General features: G+C 44.9%; 1 protein-coding gene across 1 annotated transcript; it reads right to left on the reverse strand.

Annotated features, from left to right (window-relative positions):
- Positions 1 to 1,483: 1,483 nt before the first annotated feature.
- On the reverse strand, positions 1,484 to 11,641 carry sik1 (salt-inducible kinase 1). The gene is made up of 14 exons (XM_047337241.1): positions 11,340 to 11,641; positions 10,616 to 10,782; positions 10,392 to 10,508; positions 7,581 to 7,644; positions 7,266 to 7,427; positions 6,616 to 6,740; positions 6,390 to 6,513; positions 6,061 to 6,281; positions 5,772 to 5,921; positions 5,564 to 5,674; positions 5,217 to 5,442; positions 4,870 to 5,124; positions 4,554 to 4,743; positions 1,484 to 4,234 (listed from the first exon to the last, which is right to left on the reverse strand). The coding sequence occupies exons 2-14, from the start codon at positions 10,766 to 10,768 to the stop codon at positions 3,706 to 3,708; spliced, it is 2,427 nt and encodes an 808-aa protein (XP_047193197.1). The 5' UTR covers positions 10,769 to 10,782; positions 11,340 to 11,641; the 3' UTR covers positions 1,484 to 3,705.
- Between the last annotated feature and the right edge of the window lie 380 nt (positions 11,642 to 12,021).

The raw sequence follows: 12,021 nt of genomic DNA on the forward strand, positions 1-12,021 counted from the left end.
GTATGGGAAATTGAGTTAATCTCCCCACAAAATATGTATAGTACTCAAAAACATTTAGTTGTTTGAAGTTGTCTGTTTTCTGCTTAATATCAATACTCTGAACAATATTTCATACCTAAAATATATTACGACAACAGAACGCACGCACGCACGCACGCACTCACTCAATCACTCACTCACTAACACACACACACACACACACACATACACACACATACTTGTACAGCATACGCATGTGCTAACATCTATAAATCAGATGCTCCCCGGTGTTGTTCAGAGCACTTTACAAAGACGCAGAGCGTCATGTCTGCAGCAGGCAGCAGCCGATGACTGATGTGTTTGTGGTGGCTGGACATCATACGCATACGTGTTCCCTTCACACGGAGCCCCCAGGAGCAACATCCAAATGTCAAGTCATATGTTGCATGTATAATTGTGTGTGACTATGTTGGAGTCGGTGATTAGTGGCCCGAGGCCTCACAGTTTAAATCTGTACATGCAGCGTGCAGCAAATCAACACATTAGCTTGGAACAGGCAGTCCTGTTCATCCAGTAGAAGTTAAAAAAGGGTTCCGCCACTTTCTTAGTCTCTTATCTAACTGGAGATAATGAGCTAGCAGAGAGCGGAGACGAGTGCAGCAGAGTTCGCTTGGCTCTCAGTTGGTTTGACCTCTCATTTTGATGTTGCCCCACTTAAATCCAGCATAGCCTTTCTTTTCAGACGTCAGACACCTGTCCGTTCTCCGTTTCATGAATAACCGGCCAACAGGAGGGTCATCGGGGCCCGATGCATCATCGCTCTGCTTCATAGCATCGGGTTCATGTGCATCATCAGTATGTCTCATCATCAGTTTGTGGTAAAGGGTGAAGCACTCTCGTTTTGTACGGCAAAAATACTGACAGTGAGTGTTTTGTGATCTTCTATTGATTTTCAGTAAGATTGGCTAGTTTCTGCATTAGTAAAATACAATAAATAAAATAATCATAGAATGATTGTTAATCGTCCTTACAGACTGTCACTGATGTGATTGTGACTGAGTTATACTAACCAATAATGCATTTTTAAGGGACCACAAGTTTCATATCCAAGCTGCTTTTTTTTAGTATATGGATCATGAAATTCAAAGGTTTTATTCGGCACATGCTTATTCAATATGTAAAGTGAAAAGCAGGGTTGCTACTAAGGGAGGGCTAAAAGACAAGTTTGCAATAAAGAATGAAATTTGAATAATTTCAAGTACAAATGAGGATTAAAAACTAAATACAAAGACCTAGTTAAAAATGATAAATATATGTAATGTTAACTGATGAGATGCTAAAGTGAGTGAAGTGGCCTGAAGGAAGAAACATTTTCTTTGTTATTATTTTAGATTTGAAAACATGAATCAAAGTGCATGTGAAAAGACGTAAGACTTGTTATAGTTATACAACTAACATGCACATAAACATGTCCATGATTCAACAACATTCAAACCACAGCCAGTTTAGGAAGTGAACTTTATTTAAATAAATAGCAACATAAATAAACAATCTTTCATGAACAAGCATTCTCCTTTCATTTCTGTCTGTTCCTTACCTCCACGCACTCGCACATGCACACACAGTCAAGTAACAAATAACAAAAGGATAACAAAGAAAAAAACAAAACATGAAATACTTATTATTATCCAAAGTTTATCAAAAGGGTCATTTTACAGATTTGCATCGAGAGTCTAAGTGTTTCAGAGAGTTTTGTGAAATAGTTTTCATCATGAAAAAAAACAAAACACAAAACAAATCGGCAATAAGAAATATGAATAAAGTGCAATTCTTGCCTCTGTTTACACAGCAAGCTCAAAAGGTTAAATAAGCTACTGTATCAAAAGGGGCTTTTGTAACAGAGTGAACAGCCTGTAACAGAGGCATCCATTTGAGTTTCTTCAGTGTAGTGATCAGAGACGGACACCTCTGATTGTGGGTTTGTTCGGAGAAAGGCACCGGTGTTGCCAATGAGTGCAATCGACTACAAACTTGTTGGGTAAAAATATGAACACTGGCATCTTTCCAACATGGAGCTTCTCAACAAGATGTTCACAGATATGAGAGAACCAAATGAACCTCCGACATCACAACATCTCTTTCTAATACTTCACATGCACAGAATAACTCTGGTTGTTACGGGTCATTTGTACCAATATCTCTACGCCACGTATGGGCGCCCGAAGGAAGTGGTATTGCTGTGTTCTGATTTTTTTTTTCTCGTCTTCTTCTTCCTCTTTTCTAGAAAAGTACAAAAATGAATACCACCGCGGTCCTGACAGTAACAGCTAGAGATCCTAACAACGCGTGTAGCATTAAGCTTTGGTGGCAACGGGAGATTTTTCTCTAAGGAGATCCTGTGAAAAAGCCAGCTCACCACCATGCTACATTTATGAGACAGCATTCAAAGTGAAAAATGTCAGTAGTGTATCTGTGATTGAACGATCACCCATCTCTTGTGCTGTTCCCTCTTTGGTCAAAACCATTTCAGTTTGAGAACTACTAGAATGCCGTGTGAAGAAACAGCATTTTGAAATGCCTCAGTCTTTCCTCTCTCAATTTCTACACAGTGTCATGTTATCATGTTACGTAACTCGTACCGTTTCTAGCACAGAAAGGTCAAACAGACAAATTAGAAATCGTGTACATTTTTTTCTTGTCTTTCCTTTGTATTTCAATGTGAAATATTGCACTGTTCCCACAGTCTTTGTCTTTGTCCGGGCGGAAAGTCATTCCTCGGTAATCTGTGATTGAGAAATGTCTTACAGGTTTCTCTGTTTCCAATTTTCTGCCCGAGGAGGTGGTAAAAGCATCTAACAAGCAGGTGCTGATCAAATGAAGGAAATACAGGTGGATGTATCCACGTACTGTAGGCGAGGCCCTCTCTGCCTGACTGATGTACCTATTGTGCTTTACTCAATCAGCGAGACACTCTCCTCCTTTAGTTTTGGCTGATGAGGAAGCAGCAGTCTTTTTGAAGCTTGAGGTAAAAGCAGCATTTGGGTAGCTATAATAATCCTGCACAGAAAAAACAAAAAAATATCACAGTTTCAATACAAACCAAAATTGACCCCTTCAGTGAATGTTTGTAAGCTCAGGGCATTAAAATGCATGTTCATTGCACTGCTACGGAGAACTGTGTCATTAGAAAGGCGAACAAAGTGGGAGAAAAGGAAAAGAAAGAATTTTGGTCTTCTGTCCAGTCAAGTGAAAAACATCAAGAAGAGGAACTGAAACAACAGTACAGCTAAAAAAAGAATGAGGAAGATGGAGCATTTCTTTTTTCAGGTAAATTCAAACGTTAACTTAGACAGCATCAGAACATGTCGGACATAACCGTGTCGGCTATCTTCAGCACTCATTTCATTCAAGTGAGTCCATCAGGGGGCTGGATGAGAGTCTTTCAGTCTATTATTGCTTCTCTGGCAGTCTGATACGGATTCAACGCCTCATCCAGAGTTTGGTTATTGCTTAGTCTTTAGCTTATATGATATCAAAACCATAAACACAACATACACACGTGTACAACATGGGTACCCCATGTTGTTAAATAAAGTGTATGTTTTTTCATTCTTTTTTCCTTCTGTTCTCTTGTTCTTTTCTCTGTTTTTGTCTGGGCTCAAAATCAAGTCATTTTTGCTTCTTTCACAGAGAGAGCAATCGTTGGCCGAGAACATGGCCGATGTTCTACTTCACCATCACACAGCTACTGAGCTGCTGCTGCTGCTGCCCAGCCAGTCCCAACTCCTGCATGTTAGGATCCGTGCCGGAGGCCACACCCAGGCTCCACATCGCCGGTTTGGGCAGGACGGGGAAGGTGCCGTGTGTCGCAGACTGAGGCTGCTGCTGGAGGCCAGAGTGTGAGTAAGGGTGGGGCTGCTGGCTGATGTGCAGGCGAGCCTCCAGAAGGTAAGCAGCGGAGGCCACGGGGGACAGGGATGAGGAGTAGCACGATGACGACGACGATGAGGAGCAGCAGCCAGAGGACGAAGTCCCGCGGGTTTGTTGCCAGGGGCCGTGCTGTACACCCACCGGCGCTTGCTGAAGAGGCAGGACGGAGGGGGTGGGGGCGTCAAACATGGAGGAAGAAGCGAACACGGTCGTAGGCGGAGGAGATGGTGACTGGTGCTGGGCCAGAAAGAGCAGGGCATTCTGGGTAGGTCCTGTCTGAGCAGCTTGGACCTGCGGCTGAGGCTGGTGTTGGATCTGCAGCATCCTGGAAAACAAGAGACAGAAGATCAGACTCTGCATCCACGTCTGGATACCAAAATGAATGGAGGATCTTACAATTTCTTTGTTTTACTTCTATTCAGGGGATAATTGTGTCTCGGTTTTGATACTACAGTTCCCAAACGGCTTGGGGCACCTACACAGGGGGTATAACATAGTATAAAACCTAATTATCTGGCAATTTCTTCAGTTACAGGAATCCTTTCTTTTCCAGAGGTTCTTTCCTCACAGTTAGAAAGACTTCTGATCTACACGATCTAATATGTGGTGTTTGATGAAAACGTTCATGTAAAAGTGTGTCTCACCTTTGCTGGTGCAGCACCTCCTCCAGCATGCTGCGGTGCTCGGGGAGGGCTGGACCCAGGGAACCTCGGCTGCCGCGGTTACAGGAGAGGGGAGGGACAACCTGCCTTGTCAGACCCTTGATCTTATTTAATCCCAGAAGCCCTTTAGTGCGTGTGTTTTTCCTCAGCTGCTGGCGGAAAGCTTTGAGCCCTGCAGAAAGGCATGGGAAAGCGTTACACAATACTCCTTTGATCCTCCACGAGGCATGGTAGATGTGAGAAAAACTCAAAGCAGATTGGATAGATGCTGCTTTATTTCATGATCCTGTTCCTGTACCTTGTGTTAGGGAGGTGTCGGAGGCTCTGCGACCCTCTTGGAAGCTGGCAGAGGGCAGGCTGCCCTGGGCCTGGGGAAGGAGGTGGGAGGAGAGGGCCAGTGGAGCTCCAGCTGGCAGCAGAGCTCCACCATCTGCCCCAGAGGCCAGAGGTGTTGACATCTCGCCCATAGCAGCCGGCAAAGTCGGGGTGGGACTGGATGAGGATTTCAGACAGCTGTCAGAGGAGGCACCGTCGGAAGGACTGACCACGATACCTACATGAAAAGAACAGAGCAGAAATTAGATTCTGTGGAGCCAGCAGCGCGGGGATTGACACGTGGTTTTTACATATGTCTGTCATACTTACATGGAGGGTTGCACTGGTGGAAACGGGCGGACACCTCGGCCAGAGTGTGTCTGCGGGAGGTGGTGGTGGGAGGGAGCAGGGGCCCGAGAGTTTGCGATGCCTCCTCCTCCTCCAGGTCTCTGGGTCGCACCTCTTCGCTGATGCTCGTCTCCAGCAGGCTATTGGGTGAAATGGAGCGATTCCAGAGCAATCTGTTGAAGCTGGCCTCCACTGGAAACACCACGCGCTGAAACGGAGGGAGACGGGCCGTGAGCCACTGATTGGCAGGAGGCACACGGGATGCAGCATTTTCACCAGGGAGAAGGGTGAAGTCTCCCAACGTTTACAGGTTCCATTTATGTGTTTACCTGGAACAATCCACCCTGATCACACTCCATCTCTGGGTACACAAGAGGGGTACTTTTGGCTGGAATTGAAAATGCTGCGGTTCTATAATTGTCGGCGGACTCCATTATCACCTAGATGCAAGCAGAAAGCACACAGCTTTTTAGACTTCAAGTAGAGGATTAAGATTTGGACTAGACTGAGCTTGATACACCCAGCTGGAGTGCTCACCTCTGGGCCAGTGGAGTCGGAGGTGCTCCTGGGTCTCTGGCTCCAGGTTCCACACTGGCGGCTAAGTTGCTGGGTGCGATGCTCTCTCAATCTCTCCAGCAGCAGATAGTAGATAGCAGAGAAGTGATTGTAGCTGCTGCTCTGCAGAGACTGAGGAAGAGGACGGAAGACCGTAGATTAGTGGTTTTGCAATTTTGTATACCTTCTGTGGCTATTGATGCCAGTTCATATCCATCCCGCTGTCTCTTTAAAGCTTACTATAAGCCAAACTTTTTTCTTGTTCAGTCACCTCAATAGTCCTTTGGCGGTCGATGCCCAGAGTGTTCATGATGCCCAGCACGGGTTCGCTGTAGTCGCCCAGGTTAGAGTTGTACTCTGTGAGCGAAGGGCTGAGGGTCTCGTGGGCAGCTGTTGGGTCTGCCAGCATCCAGCGGTGCTGCTTGATCTGGGCCATACTGATCCTCTTGGTTGGGTCCACCACCAGCATCTTGCGGATCAGGTTTTCACAGTCTGGAGGACATATGCGACAGATTAGTCTTTGGTTGCGAGCAGTTTGCATTTAAATAGAATTGGTAATTAGCAGTAATTGCCACCCTCGGATGTCAGGGTGATGGATACCTTGGGACATGAAGAAAGGGATTCGGAATCGTCCCTCTGTGACTCTCTGTCGGAGTGCAGGCAGACTGGCTCCGTCGAACGGAAGAGAGCCGCAGACAAGAACATAAAGTACCACACCGAGACTCTGTGGAGAAAACAGCAAGAAAGAGAATTTTAGTAACATTTTTAAAATGTTGATGCTTACTCTTTGAATTATGCCATCCATATTTTCCCTGCACAAACTTACCCAAATGTCGAGCTGAGGCCCCTCATACTCTTTCCCTTCAAACACTTCAGGGGCAGCGTAAGGCGGGCTGCCACACCACGTGGACAGAGGCTCCCCTGCATTGTAGAAGTTTCCGAATCCAAAGTCTACATGACACAGCACAGAGACACACAACAGTTAATCAAACTTGTTTGTTTTCTCTGCATTCCAGCGTGAGGAGCTCGGGGCACTGGGACACAGATGTGTTTCCTTCCTTTAACCACGCTGTCTTATGTAATTTGTCATCCCGATGTTCAGGGCATTCATAAGCCAGATCATTTCAAGTTAATGTTAACATACCTTCTCTCACACAAAAGACTAGTTGTCTCGCTCTGCTCTGAGAGTTGAGCTGGAACATTTCTTTATACAAAAGTGTCTGTGCTCTAAAGTTATTTCCGTTGTTTGGTATTAGTCTTGGTAAAATAGGGAATTATTCAAACTTAATTAGCACACAGACAGCACAACAACGGTTTAATAAGAATAGCTCAGGAATCTCAAAAAGCACTTTCTTCAGTGCTGAACAGAACATTGACGTGACGTGGAGCATTTTTTTTTGCAATAAAATTCATCAACACTTCCCTGCCAGCAAACCAGTAACCATGGTGACAGTGAACAATGTATGGCAGACGTACCGGCCAGTTTTATATTCATGTTGGCATCCAGCAACAGGTTCTCGGTTTTTAGGTCACGGTGAACGATGTGGTGTCGGTGGCAGTAGTCCACTGCCGTAAGGATCTGCCAGAACTTCTTTCGTGCCTCATCTTCACTCATGCGACCATTTGAGGTCAGGTGGTCTGCAGGGAGAGGGAATATTTTAGTCCATATTTGGAACATTTGAGGCATGTTGTGGTTGTTCCATCTATCAGATTATCAGGACCAACAGATTCAGCCTAAACAACGTTCATATTTGCGAGTGTAAAAAAACTACTTTTGAAATCTGAACTCACCGAACATCTCTCCGTTCTTCGCATACTCCGTCACAATGTACAGCATGTCTTTGGTCTCCATGACCTAAGAGAAAGAAAGAAAAAAAGAAAGAGAAACAGTTAAAATTAACTGGGCCATGGGCAGCTGGTGATGACAAAGAATACAATTTCAGGTGGAAATTTAGTTCAATGTCCTCCGGGCACTTCTAAGCATGAGATGTTTTATAACCACAGAAATTCCCTTCTCGTACTTCTCCATATACTTGTTCCACTCACAACCAACACCCTGGATTTCCATGATATGTCCTGTTGCACAAGCCAGCCGTCAGTGACTTCCTGCATGCACGCATATCATGTCTGTAAAACCCATCTATAGCCGTAAGAACACAAACCTGAAGGGGGAATGCAAAGCTTTAACACCCAGGCAACCATATATAAAACGGTTATATTATCTTTGTTTTCTTGGAAACAGAGAAAGATTCCAAGAGGCTGTTCACATGGGTCCCAAAAATGCAATGACCAATCTTTTTCAGGAGCTCATAGAAAGCTTCCATTTCCTGGTAGAGCCCTCGGGAGAAGAGCAGTTTCGCTAAAAGGTTGCACAACAAAGCAATTTTCGTCAGATGACAAAGCCCTGTCTGGAGTAATGCTGTTGGCCAACTCTGAATTAAATGTCACTAAATTCCATTGAATGGTGGAGCTTAATTCTTTTCAGCCACCAGCCCCTTTAGAAAGCAACGCAAAGGATGATTCAACGCACAGATGCCTCCGAGCGGGGAGTAGTCTTTATCTGTGAGATAGGGCAGCTCTCTGGGGCCCTGTCACCTTGAGGTGCAGATGACGTCATGGTTCTGTAGAACAGGCACGGCACGTCAACGGCCCTCAGCACCCAACCCCCCTCCTCATGAAGGAGAATTAACCCCTTTTCATCCATATTTTGCTATTTCATTTGCCATTAAGTAGCTTTAAGGAGACTGTATAGTGTGCCATATTCAAACGAGAGACACCATGTTGTTATGGCTGCACCTTCCCATCTAATGGATGTATGTTAGATGTTTTGTCCATCTGATTACTTACATTTCCTCAGATTTCTGCATGAGATGCTTTACATTAGGATTTCCACGATAATCAAAAATACATTTCTACAGGTTTTTAGCAAATTTAGGCTTCAGCTCAGTGGGGATGTTGGATTTAAGAAGATAAGAGGGGACTGTATGATTAATACAAGGTCAATACAAATAAAGCTTTGAAATTAAAGGGAAATTCTTGGCACTCACTGAGTACAAAGCATCTGACTAGCATTACCTTACACAACCCAAGGGCATGGAGACATTCACAAGGATGCATGACACACAGGGTAAACAACAGTCAGAGGCCATCCGAGTCAGACAACAGATTTATCTTTTCTCTCTCTATCATTACATATTAAGATCTGTAAGTCTTTGAAAGTGTGTATTACTTTTTTTGAAATTAGCTCTACTTGAACAAAGAACAACACCTGACCTTTGACCCAATGGGAAGATTAGTTGTTGATGTTTCCGATTCCAACAAATGAGCTTTGTCTATTTCACACACAGAAACAAACTGTGACATTTAATATTACCGGCACTACATTTCCACACTTGTTTTTGTCCTAACCAACTTTAAGTCTGAGGTGACAACTTTAAACATAAATCTGGACGCTGAAAACGGAAATATGTATTTATTTATATTCAAAAATTAATTTAAAACACTTGAAGTGGATAATTGATTCTCATCATCCATCTCTACTGTGTATTTCAGGAAACACTGGGGCACCTGGGGAATAATGTAATGCTCTTATTTTTTGCAGCGCAAACATAATTTGGCAGTGAGCACGTCTCTGCTTCACGTATGAAGTAAACCTCAAAAAGTAGCAGAACATCACAGAGCTTAACAAAGGGCAGGACAAATTCCAGAGTAATGAAAACAAAGAAAAAGGGAGGAAGGGATTTGTGTGTTTGTTTACACGTGTGTGCGTGTTGTGTGTTTACTGCCAGACGTGTGCCACGGGATTTGCAAGGTCGGCTGACGGGAAAGAAGCAGATTCTTTCCACTAAGTCTTCAATTTGATTAGAAGCAAAGCAGCGCTTTGTGAGTTGGACTTCACATGACGCCCAGACACATTGCACTTGACTTCAACAGATGCTAATTAGGCTTAACATCCAGAACCAATGGTCGAATCTTTAACTAGCACTTTGCGGACTGTTCTGTTTCCCCCTATCTCCCCTATTACCCATCTCTTCCCCCTGTTGTATAACAGAAAACATCTTAAATGAATTGTTGCCTGGTACCCATGATTATTCTCTCACTCTAACTGACACACACACACACACACACACACACACACACACACACACACACACACATACATACAGGGAGAGGTCAAATGGATTGCACTAATGCCACTGTGCTGTACTTATGATTGTCTGAGAGTCAGCAGCTCAAAACAAGCCAGTACAAATCACCTGGATAACAAATGCCCCTTATTTTTTGGCCACACGCAACAACCCCGCCGCATCCACGTCGTCAATAACGAGACACGATGCTCTGCACCACAACATTGTTTCTGAGGTGAATGCATTTGCGACGCCTTCCACGCCGTTTGCTCTTTTACTCCCACGGTTGTGTCCCAGCACGAGAAGCCTTCACAGTCCAGTATGCACATTGTGTGTTTGCTGGGATACAGGTTGAATAACACACTGCTCCGGCTCACACAGCATTCTGCACACATTGCACACACACACACACACACACACACACACACACACACATGCACGACAACACTGCAAGAGGATGAGAGATAATACAGACCTGGTACAGTTTGATGATATGGGGGTGGTTTAGCAGCTTCATAATCTGCACTTCTCTGTAAATTTTCTCCAGGTTGGAGGGATTCAGCCTGGTCTTATCGATGATCTTTATGGCCACCTGGAAGAAGAGGAAAAAAGGTTTGTTTGTAAGAATATTTTTGAAATATATCATTTTTTTGCATCCAAATAAAATAATACAAATTCTGCAGGAGAAGAGGCACTGACCTGCGTTTTGGTGACTTTGTGTTTGGCCAGTTTCACCACTGCAAAGTTGCCTTTCCCCAGGGTGCGGATGATCTCGTAGAAGCCGACCTGCAGTGGCCTTCCCTGGGCAGGGCTGGACTGAGCCCCCCGGCTGTTCTCTGTCATGATCACCATGCTGCACCAACCGTCTGAAGTCACACAGTGGGAATAAATTAAGGCTCGTATCTGCAGAGACAAAGACAGGATTTTGCAGATTGTATATTTGGTGAATTCTTTTTTTTTTTTTTTCACTGAACCTTACAAGATTTTAAATAACTTTTCATATCAGACTACATTAATTTGGCAGATGCTTTTATTCAGATATGCTAGAATAAAGGCTTATAGAGTGAGTGTATGTGGGCATTTATCTGTGGCGTAGCGGTGTGGAAACTCTCCTGCATGATACTGTGAGCGAGTTCAGTGGGGGAAAGAAGCCTGGAGTGAGTGAGGTGCCAAAATGATCTTCATAGAAATATAGCTTCAAAAGAATACAAAAAATACTTTAAAGCGTTTTAAGTGTTAGTTTTTAAAATGTCCTAACAAGATTTAAAAATGAAAATAGTTCTGTAGACATATAGGCCAATTGTCCACTGAATATTAAGTAAAATAGGGGAGAAACTGAGCGAACTGTAGCTTTGGATGGCTTAGAAAGATTACTATTAGAGGCTCATCAGCAAAATGTGAGAAGAATAAAGTCAAGTCTTACCTTAGACAGCGGACAGGCAGCACCTTCTCTCACAGCTCCGACGGCTCTCAGAGGAAGCGTAAACCATTCCACAACCAGAGCGAAGTGTCAACAGCACGACAATAGGCAACAATGAAACATTTAAAAAAAAACACACCCCCGAAAACAAAACAGGCACGGAGCAACTTTTTTTGATCCTCTGTCTTTACTTTGAGTGTAAACGTCTTCGGGCCCGGGACGGTGGGCTGCGGCCGGTGTGTGCCTGTGCGCTCCGCCGGAATGCAGCGCGCAGGGCTTCGGCACTCACAAGGGGGAAGTCCTCCTCCCCCCCCGCCCCCCCCCCCGCCACCATAACAAATTGATACCCACCTTATTAACGTCACACCCGCGTCAGAGCTCCGAGCTGGGTGCAAGGCAAGGCCGGACCCGAGCGCAAGGTACGGGTTGCCCGGCAACCGCGCGGCTCGGGCGCACGGTGACGCGAGTGCTGATGGTGGGGTTGCTGGGAGATGGGGACGGTGACGTCAGTGGTGGAGATGTGTCACCACGTGATGTTCCCTTCTGCTCGCGGGCAGCCTCCGTCTCACTGCGCCGAGCGGCTGCTGCGGGAGCAGGAGCAGGAGCAGGAACCCGACTGGAGACCGACAGACAGTTCGCTGGTTTCTGTTCAGAGATTAAATTACATCGTGCTCGGCCCGTCGCC

This window comes from Scophthalmus maximus, chromosome 14 (assembly GCF_022379125.1).
Source record: "Scophthalmus maximus strain ysfricsl-2021 chromosome 14, ASM2237912v1, whole genome shotgun sequence".
NCBI lineage: Eukaryota > Metazoa > Chordata > Actinopteri > Pleuronectiformes > Scophthalmidae > Scophthalmus > Scophthalmus maximus.